Source organism: Acomys minous (assembly GCF_964271855.1).
Source record: "Acomys minous genome assembly, chromosome: 5".
Lineage (NCBI taxonomy): Eukaryota > Metazoa > Chordata > Mammalia > Rodentia > Muridae > Acomys > Acomys minous.
In genome coordinates, this window is record NC_140494.1 from 30,493 (window position 1) to 44,815 (window position 14,323).

General features: G+C 45.3%; 1 protein-coding gene across 1 annotated transcript in view; it reads right to left on the minus strand.

Moving 5' to 3' along the window:
* Positions 1-1,864: 1,864 nt before the first annotated feature.
* Positions 1,865-14,323, minus strand: part of LOC311598029 (alpha-actinin-2) — a 67,642-nt gene continuing 55,183 nt past the window's right edge. Inside the window, exons 16-21 of the mRNA XM_084782768.1 lie at positions 13,252-13,386; positions 12,003-12,182; positions 10,803-10,949; positions 7,300-7,365; positions 5,861-6,019; positions 1,865-4,862 (exon numbers count right to left, since the gene is read on the minus strand). Coding sequence (XP_084638894.1) covers positions 4,704-4,862; positions 5,861-6,019; positions 7,300-7,365; positions 10,803-10,949; positions 12,003-12,182; positions 13,252-13,386 — 846 coding nt within the window. The 3' untranslated portion in view covers positions 1,865-4,703. The remainder of the gene's footprint in view (positions 4,863-5,860; positions 6,020-7,299; positions 7,366-10,802; positions 10,950-12,002; positions 12,183-13,251; positions 13,387-14,323) is intronic.

Below are 14,323 nucleotides of genomic sequence, written 5' to 3' on the forward strand. Positions count from 1 at the left end.
AGAGAATGGCTCTAACATGACTCTGCAATAGGACCTCCCTTTGCACAGGACTAAATGGAGTATAATTTTAAAAATACTTTTATTTTCTGCACTATAAGCAAACTACTTCAATGCTTTCTCAGCGGTTTCTCCTTTTGGCTATTTTAAGGATTTGCCCCCACAAGTCCCTTGCAAGATACTTCTTTCATTTGGGGGCCTCTAATCTCTAGTTTGAACTGATTTGCTATGTTTTATAGCCACCTATTTACATATTATCTCATTTTTGAAATATATATATTCTCTCACTAATTTTTAAAAGCCAGAGGAGAACTGAGGTGTTAGCAATTGACCGGTCATTTATTCATTCTTCCATTAATCATTCATTAGCTAAGGAAGAAACCAAGAAAGCACTAGAAGCTGTAGTTGAAACTTTCTCACACAAAGGTTTTGCTGGCCTGCAAGTCTCCTTCCCCAAAGGGAGCCAATCAAGATCTGAGGTCACACAGGCTCTCCTGGCCCACCTGCTGGAAGGACTGACTCTTGGGACTGAAGCTTGCTAGGCAAGCATTCCACCTGTGAGCTCTAGCCACAGCTCAGGACACATCCAGCTTTCAGGCTCAACCTCGAAGTTAAAGAATCTTAGTTCTTCCTTCAGAGCAACTTAAGACTTGGCACTATGACAGGAAACAAAGCAGAGAGGAACAGCAACAAGGAGCTGGACATTAGTGCCTAAGGGTCTTTGGGATGTTAAAATTTGGTTGTAATACCAACACATAGGGGAGAGAAGCAGAAATATTTCTAAGCCACAGGTTAAGGAAGTATGGGACCTAGAACTTGGTGTTTAATCACAGAGAAAAGTGGAGAAGGGGGCAGGGCCAGGTGCAAATATTCAACCACTGTCTTTCATTTTCACTATTCAATCTACTCTAAATTTTCAGAAGCTTTCTGCTGACAACAATAACTATAGTCAAAGAAGAAATTACTCTTATTTTTCTAAAATAGAAAGGAGAAAGCCTGAAGCCCTAAAAGATGTTATCTGACTAACTATAGCATAAAAGAGCCATCTTACTTTATAGCAACAGCTACGCGCTGTTAGGCACTGCCCCACTAGTTTCGAGAACAAGTCTACCAGCCCCATTTGTCTGATATTCACCCTCCTCCTAGGGCTACATGTTACACCGTACCATAGTCACTGTTTTGTCTTAAAGATAAGCAGAAAGGATCTCATGGTAACCCAGGCTGGCCTTGAACTTTATGTAGCAGAGGATAGCCTTAAGCTTAGCGTTCTACTTTCTGGACTAGTTTTATGCAGAGCCATGAATTAATTAAACCAGGGCCTCCTTGCCTGCTGGGCAAGTGCAACCCTGGGTCCTTGTTTCTAATTCCCTCTTTTCTCCTCTTACCACACACCTCCCACATCTTGGGATGGGGGGTGGGGTGGGGTAGTACAGAGGTCAAGACAAATTGCACCTAAGTTTATTTGATTGGATTTGTTTTATTTTTAAAGATTTATTTATTTATTATGTATACAGTGTTCTGCCTGCATGTGTACCTGCATCCCAGAAGAGAGCACCAGATCTCATTTTAGATAGTTGTGAGCTGCCATGTGGGTGCTGGGAATTTAACCCAGGTCCTTTGGAAGAGTAGTCAGTGCTCTTAACCACTGAGCCACCTCTCCAGTCCGCAGTCTCTGACTCTTTAAGGGAGGCAAATACACACCAAATAAATGCTTTTATGTATGAGGTTTGCTTACAGCTAATCAAAATGCCTGTGTATCCTTTATGATATGATAGATCATATAATAAATATGATAAATGATTTAAAAAACCACATTTTTTTCCTTTGACAACTTAGTTGATAACTCAGGGTCAGAAATAAAAACAACTTATAGAATGACAATATGAATATTTTATTGTTTTTCATGGCTTATTTCCCTTCCTCGTATCATTGGATAATACTGATCCAATCTCTTGCTAAAATATTGTAGAGGGGTTAAATATTTTTAGAGAGATGAGTTGCCCCTGGGCACCTAAAAATACAAGTTCTTAGTTAAGAGGAATGACTTCCTGGATTCTCCTTCACGTTTCCAGTTGGAGCATAGCACCTGTTTCAGATACAACAGTCAAGGTGAAAGGTCAGTAAGATATTCAGCAAACACTGGTGAATGAAAAAGAACAAGTTTCCCACTGTCTGTGAAAATTATGAAAGCAAAGGAAACAGACACAGTTGGTAGACACATTGTTCCCTCTCTGTTCACACTTTAGTTGTAATTAGCAATTGTTTTTGTTTCTTTATAGCTCACTTCCTGATCATTAAGGACTTTTAACAGGAGTTCCCACTTTGTTTGCTACAAGCTGTCAGCATGATGGTAACTCGAGGGGGTTGGGGGGAGTGTCAGCATATAGCTTTGGACAACAGTAATGGAAACTTAATGCACACTGTCCACAACAAGACACCAAGTGGGGAGCACAGATGATGTCCTGTATCCTTGATGGAGTGGGGCTTGACCCATACAGAGCCACACTATGGATCACCACCCCACCCCAGAGGTGAAGTCCTGACCTCTAGTACTATTGACTCCCAGGAGGAATGCAGCAAAAGCATTCAAAGGGGCCTTACCTCTTGCAACTGCGAATGGCACCCTTCTCCATGCTAAGGCAGGAGAGAGTTCCACCAGAAGCCCTAGACTGCAGCCTTCTTGTCTCACTGGGAAAGGCCCTCCTCAGCTCCTTGCCTAAGAACAGAGAACTTAGACACGGCCGTCTCTCTGCAACGTCTACAAAAGCTCTAGGGGGAAAACATGGGCATCTAGAACCAAGAGACCTCATTTTCCTTCTTGACGCCGCCTCCATTACTTACTTCCTTGTTACTCCAAGCCACAAGGATGATCCCCAAAATCAGGCTGTCCAATCCCACACAGGAAGAGATGACTGAAAACTCTATTTCAAAGACACTAATGAGACAGGGAGGAAGAGATGGCTCAGCAGTTAAAAAGACTTACTGCTCTTCAGGAAGACCTGAGTTCAGTTCCAGCACCTGTGTTTGGTGTCCCCAAAACTGCCTGTAACTCCACATCCAGAAGACCCAATACCCCTGACCCTCACATGCACCTGCACTCACACACACATACCCACACAAAATACGCACTTACATAATTAAACATAATACAAGTTAATTATCCAAAAATGTTAATGAAGGACAACAGGATGGCTCAGGAGGTGAAGGTGCCTGCCACCAAGCCTGATATGATAGCCAGACTCGATCTCTGGGACTCACAGGGTAGAAGGAGAGAACCAACCCCCAGATGCTGTCCTCTGACTTCCACACTCGTGCCATCACATGGCCATACACATACACAATACATTACAATGTAATAATAAAATAAATAAAATAATTTTCAGATTTTAATGAGCCTGACTGGGGGAATACACTATTATCCCAGCATTTTGGAAATGGAGGCAGGAAGATCAGGAGTTCAAGGTCACCTTGGCAATATATTAAGTTCAAGGTCAATTTGGGCTATATGAGACTCTCAAAAAGAACACAAAGTTTTGTTTCAATTTATTAAAAGGAGGCCATACTGACTTATACCCATAATAGGAAGGTGAAGCAGAAAGACGTCATTTTGAAGCCAGCCTGGACTACTCAGAGACATGCTCCCTTAAGAAAAAAAAATGCTTTAAATGTTAGACATCTTTTGAGCAATCTGTTTTTCACACTGGCAGGCTTAATTCCACTGGTGACATCACTTATATTTAATTCCAGCTGATCTTTGGATAAACAATGAAAAACTGTGCTGGAATCCCAAACATGTCCTCCCAAAGATAACTGCATAAACACAAAAGGCAGGAAAATGTATTTTAAACATTGAACCTTCACCAGACCTTCAGGGTACCAATTTGTGATTGCTTCCCCAGTCATGAATCCTGAATCTTTTGGTTTCCACACTTTCACTCACTTCTGTCTCTAGGTCACCTGTTTTCATAGTATTTTAAGGATCTGGCTCACTTAATTTAAAACAAACAAACAAACAAACAAACAAACAAAACAAACTAACATACCTGCTCTTCCATTTCATTTAGCTTAAAGTTCAGAAAAAACTCACGGGAAAAATACCAATACATCATGCACATTGAAACTGCTCCTGCCTGACAGAGGTTCAGAAAGAATGAGTTGCAAGGAGCACCCTCTGAGCATGTGTGAGATCAGATCTGTACAGGAGCGCGTGCGCATGTGCATGTGGAAGCCAGAAGAAAACTCGGGGTTCTTTTCTTCCACTATGTGGGATCCGGGGATCAAACTCAGGGTGTTAGACTTTACCTGCTGGGCCATCTTACAAGCCCCTGACGTGTTTGTTTGTTTGTTTGTTTGTAACGTGGGTTCAGAGGATCAAAATCAAGTCTTGATGCTTTCATGGCAAGCACTTTCTTCTTAGGCCTCCCTCACTCCAATATCTCTTTTGTTGTTGTTTATTTGTTTTTTTGAGACAGAGTATCACTATGTATCTATCCCTGGCTAGCCTGGAAGTCAATACATAGACCAGACCTGTCCTCAAAATCACAGAGATCTACCTGCCTCCGCCTCCCAAGTGCAAGGAGTAAAGGCGTGTGTTACCACATCCAGATCATCACACCTCTTAATAAAGTTTATCAAAGTTTCCAGGAAACAACCTATACTTCAGCCTTTATTGCGTTCTGATAGGGTTAGGCAGTACAGAAACAGCATCAGAGGTCGCTTTCCCCATAGAGGGCAGAGGAGAAGGCAGTGTAATCCAGGGCCCCAGGAACACTGCCTGGGCCCGAGTAAGGGGGCATTCTCTTGATGCAGTACTGGGCCTGATCCGGGGGCAGCTCTCGACGAAGCTCCTCTGCCAGGATGTAGGGCTGGAAAAAACACACACAAAGGGAGCAAATTAAATGCAGTGAACACTAGAACATAAGCCACTTTAATATTCACTCATTTCTTGCATTGGCAAGGCTTACATGCAGGGAGCCAACTACCCACTGTACCATTAGTGAACAAAATCTGGGTCCATATAGAGTGGGTCTACGAGGTCACCAGCAGGAAATTCAGTATGCTTCATAAAAGGAGATGGGAAATTATTGCCAATATCACTCACACTGGGCCAAATGTGAGTGATAACCATTCCAACTTAAATTTCCCACATTGTAGGTCAAGTTGGTTTAGGTCATAAACTGGGAAGAACACAGGAGGGAGTTGTTTTAATTTAACATAGCTAGTGTTTTTAGAACATGGAGAGTCTTTCATGTGCTTGTTATTAAAAATATGAAAATATGTTGCTGCAGGGGAAAAAAACTTCTCTTAAAGAAAGGGTAAGATTGACATTGGAAGACAGAGCGTTATAAACATGTACATACAGGAACTTTCCTCAAGAAGCCCTCACCCATGTTCTGGGATGAGCTTTACTCTTTCCTTGAGTTTCTATCTCCTCTATAAGGCCCTGCTTAATTCATATTAAAACCATCCAGCTGGTGGATTGGCTCTGCAGATACAGGCTGCACAAGCCTGGAGAATGCTGCTTGTCCCTGGAACCCACGTAAAGGGGGAAGGAGAGAACTGACCACACACAATAGACAAATCATTTTTTTAAAGTCCAGACATAGCAGTATGCATCTGTAATCACAGCACTCCTGTGGTGAGATGGGAGGTGGACAGGAGAATCCCTGAAAGCCTGCAGGCAAGCTAGCCTTGCATGCACAGCAGGGAACAAGAGGTGAGGGCAAGCCTGACATCTGTCCTCTGGCCTCCAAATATGTCAAGGCCCACGTGCATGTGTGTTCACTGCCCCCAGATAGCCAAAGATAAATTTAAAACAAACAAGCAAATGTTTTAAAACAGAAGAAACCCTATTCAAGCAGACCTTATCAGAAGCCAGGATCCGGAAGGAGGCGATGACCTGCTCTGCGGTGTCAGTGTCTGCAGTCTCTCTAGTCATGAAGTCAATGAAGGACTGGAAGGTGACAGTGCCCTGTCCGTTGGGGTCAACCAGGGTCATAATGCGGGCAAACTCAGCTTCACCCTGAGGCAAAGGGGTACAGAGACAGAGTGCTTCAGGCTTAGAAAACTTAAAGGATCCTCCACAGGGTTCTCTTCACTCTGGGAAGGGCTCCCCTTGTGGGTGACTTGGGTCCATTTTCGTCGGTTTTAAATGTTGTAGCATCAAGCCACAAGCCCCTGTGTGTCCGAAGGCAGTCCTTTCTGTAGCCCGTGTTGCCCTCTGGGTTTGTACCTACTGTGTCACATACAGTACATAATGAGGAAGAGTAACTCAGCCAGGGGTGGAAGATGGCCCCTGTTTTAGGTTAAATTACCAGAGGAATCAAAGCAGGTCACGTTTAAAATACTCATTAAAGACGAGGGGTATGCTCAGTATTAGCGCATTTGACTAGCATGTCCCCAGCAATGCAAAAACAAACAAAACCAGTGCTTTATGTAGAAGCGAGGTGCATACCTGTAATTCTGGTGCTCAAGAAGGTGAGGCAGAAGAATGGCAAGTTTGAGGCCAGCCTAGAGTACACAGTGAGTTCCAGGGTAGCCTCACCTGGCTACACAAGATACCACAAGTGCTGGGATTACAGGCATATGTCACCCACCTACTTTTCTGGTTTGTTTTATCAATTTATATATTTAATTTATTCTTATACTGGTGAGGCTCTAATCCCCAGGTTACAGGCAGAGGCAGGAGGATCTCAGCAAGTTCAAGGCCACCTTGGGCTACCTAACAAGATACTGTTTCAAAAACACATAAACATGTAACTTTTCAAAGGCTGATGCAAAGCTCATAGAATGTATTACCATAATCTGTCCCTCCCCTATCTTCTATCTCCCTCTCTTTCTTGAGACAGAGACCTCCCCCATACAGTCCTGTCTGACCAGGAACTTACAGAGATCTGCCTGCCTTTGCTTCCTAAGAGGCATTAACAGCTTGCACTATCATGCCCTGTCCTTAAAATCTCTCTTCCATCTGCTAAAATATTAAAGGAAAACACACTTTAAAATTCAGGAAACTAGAAGCCATTGAAGTGCACACTTTAAGTGGTTTCATAGAAGTGTGTGAGTTGTATCAATAAAGCTTTTAAAAATCACCAGGAAATCCCATGTCCTCGGTGCTTTCACATAATGAACCTTGCTGGGTACTGAATAAAGTGTACTTTTAAATCTGTGGCATTATTTTTATGTAGTAATAAGAAGATTTTCAAAAAACATTGCCCTGTGACATGAAAATGAACCTACTGGAAAATTATCATATCATTTCCCAGAGTCTAGGCGTGATACGGAGAATTTCAGTGTGTGTCTTACCAGGTCATAGCCCATGGAAATGAGGCAGGCTCTGAAATCCTCATGATCCATCAGGCCATTCTTCCTCTGTGAAAATACAAAGAACAGGGAGACAGACACAGAGAGACAAGAGAGACAGAGGCAGAGAGACAGAAGTTAGAGGTGAGAAGACCAGCTCTGCTTGGCCCTGAGCACAAAGAGCAAAGTGGTAGGGAAAGGGTGAACTGCAGCCCAGTCAAGATCAGAGGTCACATCTGCCTTGTAGGAGGGCAAAGCCACCAGTACAATAATGTTAGAAAATAATCTCTTTAACAGGGAAGAGAGGACTGGGCTGTAACTCAGTGGGAGAGAACTTGCCTAACACGCATGTGGCCCTAGGTTTGATCCTCAGCACTGCAAACTAAAATAAAAGGAAGGAAAGGAAAAAGAGGCAAAGGCTACAAAGACTGAAAATGAAAAGGGAACCCACATTAAAGGCAGCAAGCCGGGCGTGGTGGCGAACGCCTTTATTCCCAGCACTCGGGAGGCAGAGGCAGGTGGATCGCTGTGAGTTCGAGGCCAGCCTGGTCTACAAAGTGAATCCAGGACAGTCAAGGTTACACAGAGAAACCCTGTCTCGAAAAACCAAAAGAAAAAAAAAAAGAAAAAAAAAAAGAAAAAAAAAGGCAGCAAAAGGAGCCAGCCAGGAGCCAGCCAGGAGTTCACTCCAGCCACCTACTTATAACAGCACATACTGCAAACATTTCTAGAGCTGAAGCTAGAAACTTATGGCTCAATCAGTCTTGGAACCTACTGCCCAGATGCAATGCTGGGAATAGAACCTGGGGCCAGACATAGTGGCCTCCTCTGTGTGGCAAGCTCCCAAACCCAACGGGGCAGGGATCTCAGCTCTGTAGAAGCAGGGTAACTGATCCAAAATGGTGGCTGGGATGGAAAGAGTCCCTGAGTTTGTGTCTCGGGGTTTAGGAGGGACAGCCAACATTCAAACACCAATATGACTTTATTGGCAATTCATTTGATTTTGTTCATCCAGGAAATGGCCGGTTTAGAAAGCTGGTTCTGTCTTTTGTGAATGGAACCTGTGTCTTTGCTCTCAGGCCTGTGGGTCTAGCCCTCCCCAGTGTCAGCCACTCTGCAGTCCTGAGCTCGGTCTTATTGCTTGTCGATGCCGCCCCCCACCAGCAGGAAAGACACCAACACCGGGAACTCTTCTTGCCACAGTTTACTAAGGATCCTGGACTACCGGAGTGACCCCGGGAAAAGCTACCACAGAACCTTTATAGTGTGCTTGGTCCTATCAGAGACTGCCACGTTGTCGCTCTTGGTTGGTGCATTCGGATCATGCCACCTCATATTATGCCTTGTTCGAATCACGCCACCTCACGCTATGCCTTCAGGCATGCGCATAAGGGGCTTGCTCACAGGCGCACTGCGCATGCGCATAAGGGGCACATTGCGCCGGGGAAGCAGCAGGGGGCGCTGCTATCTGTGGCTCTCCACAATTGCTCCCCTGCCTGCTCTGGCTCTTGGTGTCACCTGCTTTAGAGCAGTAACTCTGTAGGCTGGAAGCCTTCTCTCTTCCTCTCAGATGGTCGTTCACTGGAGAGAGCCTTATGTGCAGACTCCCTGGCTTCGCTAAACTGGCCTCCTACTGCCAGGGTAGGGGGACTAGCTTTAATGCAATGGCGCAGGAGCACCTCTTCTCTTTTGCCCTCAGAGTTTGGAATCACTGTGCCACTTACCACTTTTGCCTCACATGCAGCCCTCAGATGTTGTCATTAAGCTCTGCAGACTCCTGCTCCATCTCAGAGCTACCCTCTCTTTCTTTGTTCTTGTTTTGGAAGGGGAGGGGAGAGGGGTTTTCTGTGTAGCCCTGGCTGTCCTGGACTTGCTTTGTAGACCAGGCTGGCCTCAAACTCATGAAGATCCACCTGCCTCTGCCTCCTAAGTGCTGAGATTAAAGGCATGAGCCACTATGCCCTATTCTTATCTCTCCTGTCCCTGAACCCAAAGTTCCTTCCTAATCTACTTCCTTCATTTCTCCAGGAACCATGTCTGGCCTGCTGCTCACACTCTTTACTCTAACACCCCCACCCCCATCTGGCATCCTAATGAGATTCTTGGAAACACAGCTCTGGCCATACCACTCCTGTGCTCTCAGACAGTCAGAAACTCAGATGTCCACTGGAGGAATTTCTCCAGCCACATCCTTTTTGGCCCTTCTATTCCACCTGACTATATTTATTTCTTCTTCTTCTTCTTCTTCTTTTTTTTTTTTCTTTTTTACTTCTTGAGACAGGGTGTCACTATGTGTCCCTGCCTGGCCTTAACTTGCTATGTTGCAACTCAGAGTTGGCTCAAACTCACAGGATCTTCCTGCCTCTACTCCCTGCATGCCAAGACTAAAGGCATGCGCGACCACACCCAGACCCATCTTGCTGTCTAGTGAGAACACAAACAAATCTAAACATCTGATCTCACCCCCAACAGACCCCAAGAAAACTTTCTTTGTTCCCAATGATTAATGTAAATAAGCCTTTTCTATATTTAAAAATATTCTAGATGTATTTATTTACTTAATGTTTAACTTTATATGCCTCCATGTACATGCATGCATGGGACTTTGAAGGTCAGAAGTCTGAGTAACCGGTGGTTGTGAGCCACTGTGTGGGTGCTAGGAGCTAAACCCAGGTCCTCTGCAAGAACACCAGTCCTCTTTACCAAAGAGCCAGCTCTCCAGCCCAAGCAGATGCTTTCACTAAAGACAGATAAGCTTTTCTCTTCCTCTTTTAGGTTTTTCAAGAGAGGGATTCTCTGTGTAGCCCTGGCTGTCCTGAACTCACTTTGTAGACCAGGCTGGCCTTGAACTCACAAAGATCCGCCTGGTTCTGCCAGCCAAGTGCTGGGATTAAAGGAGTGCACCATCACACCTGGCAAGACAGCTAAGTATTGATATTAACTACAGAGTACTAGTTAAAGGATTTTCAGGAAACAAAGCAAGCTACATTGTTTTTATTCATTCATTTGTTTCTTTCCACCTTTTTAGGTAGATTTTTGTCTTTTTTCCTCATCTTTCTCTTAAGCTGAGGACCCAATCCAGGACCTTGTTCTTGCTAAGTACATACTTGACCACTGAGCTAAATATCCAACCCCAGGAAACAAAGCAAAAGCCTTGATGCAACACCACTTGACGTGACATCAGGACTCACCACTGCTTGTTTGACAGCTAGTCCCCTTGGCAGCACTCAACTGTGGGACTGGCATCACCAACACTCAACCATTTCCTTGCGGACTATTGGGAGCAGCAAGACCTGAAGTGACTAGCAGAGCAGGATGGTATGCACCTGCCGTCATCTCAGCACTGGAGGAGTGGGGGCAGGAGGGCCAGGAGTTCAAGGTCATCCTTAGTCACATAGCGACCTCAAAGCCAGCATGGCCACATGCGCCTTAAAGGACTCAGAGTGACGGTGTGTGTGCTACTCCAGATATAACTGCCTTTCAGACAAGTAGAGAGAGAGCAGTACCCTGTCGAAGTGGTTGAAGGAGGCTCTGAACTCATTCATCTGCTCCTGGGTGATGCCCTTCGCATCTCTTGTCAGGATCTGGGTCTCCACCTCGTTGATGGTTCTAGCAATAGTAGTTAGCAGCAACTCCCATCCGACCCGGATATGCTACGGAGGAGAAGAGCAGACAGTCAGCTAGGTCAAGGAGGTTTTAGTGCACCATTGTCACAAAAGGAGGGTGATGCAAATAAGCAGAATAAGTGGGGCTTGGTATAGGTTTCCTATACCAATAAAACTTATTCTGTTTTATTAAGGATTATCAGTGTGGGTGGAGGGTGCATGTGCAGAGATGATGGGAAAATTTTGGAATCGGTTCTCTCCTTGTACCTTTACATGAGTTCCTGAACCTCAACTCAGATTGTTAGGCTTCATGGCAAGTGCCTTTATCCACTGAGCCATCTCACCAGCCTCGCGTTCCTACTTTAAAAAGAAGTTTCCACCGTTGTAAGTATAGGAAGTATTGAAAAGTGAGGCTGGAGTTCTACAAATAACAATCTACAAAGGGGAACTTTGTATTATTAATACATTAGTTATTTATTTATATTACATATAATTGGAATGAGGGCTTATACCTAGGGCCTTGCACATACTAGGCAAAAAGCTACACAACTTCCCATTTACCGAATAGCTGGATGGGTGCTGGGTTATACCCAGTAGCTCATAGGGAGATCAAACTGAACCAAACTGACAGAAATGTGGATAGTCTTGACTTTATATACTGATTTTTAAAATAACTAATAAAAAATGGGCATGGTGGCTAAAGCCTGTAATCATAATACTTAGGGGGATCAGAAGGTCATTCTTAGTTATACACTCAGTTCCAGGAGAGTTTGGGGCACATGAGATCATCAATAGAAGCAACAACAACAACACCCAGCCAAAAGCCAGTGGGAAGAAATGAGGACAATTTAAGTTCCTATCCAAAGAAGTGTAATGACTTTACTGTGACAAGAATAATAACGTTGACAATTAACTGTTGTGTGACGCTTGTAACAGTTCACAGTGATTTTCCACACACAATAAGTAGAAAGACTAAACTATCCCTAGTGTTCACACGAACAGAATCTACCAGAAACAGAGAGGGAGGATGTGCATAAGGAAACAACCGGGGCAGGTGTTGAGGTCAGTGGCACGAGCAGCCTGCCCGTCTGCCCTCCGTACCTCCATGGTGTAGTTAGTGTGCTTGTTGTCGAAGACCAGGGCTTCCTGGATGAGCTGGTGGTCGCCCTCCAGCTTGTCGATGTTGTTCTTGTAGTTGATGATGTTGTGCTCGTACTGCTTCAGCTGGTTCATCTGGTCCTCCAGGGCCCCTGTGATCTGGATGGAGCTTCGAGCGATCTCCTATGTGTGGGAGGCAAGCGGGGCATGAGGGGCACTCGGTGAGGGGGGCAATCTCCCAGGGAGGCCAGTGGAGAGCAGTCGGGGGAGGGGAGACTTGGAGGCAGACAGGGAGCAAGGAGACTGACAGAGAGTGGGCCTCTGGCTCTGTGCCAATGGCCACATCTACATCAGGGAGCCCAAGGCACTGGATGTCCAGACAGACTGGTGACAAGATCACAGGATGAAACAATGTCAGGTTCATGTTTGTCTAGGGAATGAGGAGGAAAAAACCAACCCTTCATCCAAAGCAAGAGTAAGAAAGAGTCCTGCTGACATTGTTGAAGGATAGAGACGTGTCCTGAGCACAGCCACCCTGATCTGCTGTTGTGGGCATGGGGACTGACAGACGCTGGTAGAGCTGCCAGACAAATATCAGACCAATGGGGAGAACTTCTTATAACATTAGGTGTTTCTACCTCTGAGATAAAGTTAACATTTTATCCCAAAGGGGAGACAGAAAATGTCTCCTGGCTATTGTTGAAAAGCAATAAAATTAAGCCAGATATTTGGCACCATCCCAACACCATTGTTCCTTGAAGGTTCTAGAAACACAAAGTAGAGCTGGGTGTGGTGGAGCACGTCTTTAATCATAGCACTCAGGAGGCAGAGGCAGGAGGATCTCTGTGAGTTTGAGGCCAGCCTGGTCTACAAAACAAGTCCAGGACAGCCAATATTACACAAAGAAACCCTGTGAAATAAAGAAAGAAAGAAAGAAAGAAAGAAAGAAAGAAAGAAAGACAAAGTATGTGTGAACCTTCACCTGCCCTCGCTAGGGATGGATGGCTTGAAAATCTAGCTCTTGATGAGACCAAATCTGAAAAAGATCTTTGTCACTGACAAGAGATGGCAGCAGGAATGTGCCTCTCCCTACATTCCAACCTCTCTAGCTGCCCTTGGCAAAGAGAGATAAAGGTCACAGACAATGGAGTGGGTAGGGCAGGCAGAAACCAAGGCAGGGATGTGCTATTCTGAAGCCTGGTACCGATTTCGATTTCAGGCTCCGGAAGGTCTCAGGAAGGGTGCCACCTACCTCCATTTTGTTCTGGATCCAGGGCCCAATGGCATTGGCCTGGGCAGCAAACTGGCGCCTCAGGCGTTCATTAGCATGTTGGCGAGCCAGCTCCTCCTGCAGGGACTGATCCCGGATGGGCACCAGCTGCTTCACCTGTCAGAACCCAAGGACAGCGGGGTGAGAGGGCAGCTCTGGTCTCACAGGAATGACCATGGGCTGATCATCAGATATGAGGCCACTGGGGTTTGGAGAGGGAGGGAGCAGCAAGTGGGGAAAAAAAGGAAAGAAGTTTGGGAAAACAGAAAAAAGGGAGTCCCTGCTCAAGGGACTAGTTCTGACTGTCACCTTGTAACACCAAGAGACTGCTGAAAGGATAGCTTAGTTGAGGGCTTGTAGGAGTCTATCCAAATCCTCCTGTCATAAGGATCTCCTTGTAGGTTTCTAGGACCCTCTGGGTCCTTCTATTTCCCCATTCTCCCTTGATTCTCTCACCTAGAGTCCCAGTAGGAAGTCTTCCCCTCTGTCCTACTTTCCTGGGGTCCTGCTCAAACTATGGCACCAGCCAAGGATAATACATGCAGTAAACTTCAAACCCCTACCCAGATCTACCCAGTGGACAGTTGAGTGGAGAGTGGGCTCTGACTTTCACACGAACTCTGGTGCCCCATATTTGACCACGTCCCCTGGATGGGGAGGCCTGGTGGCACTCAGAGGAAGGATAGCAGGCTACCAAGAAGAGACTTGATACCCTATGAGCATATACAGGTGGAGGAGGCCCCCCTCAGTCACAGTCATAGGGGAGGGGAGTAAGGGGAAAATGGGAGGGAGGGAGGAATGGGAGGATACAAGAGATGGGATAACAACTGAGATATAATATGAATCAATTAATAAACTATATTTTTAAAAAAGAGTCTATCTAAGAGCCAGTCCTCCATCAGTTGTTCTCTCCCTGTAGAACCAAGCCCATGGGGTCTGGGACCACAGTGTAGATCATGAACTTGAAGGTGGGGAAGACTGACATCTTTATTTTCATGCTCCCTGACAGAAAGTTGGCATTTCCTTCATCTATGATATGAGCATCAGATACACA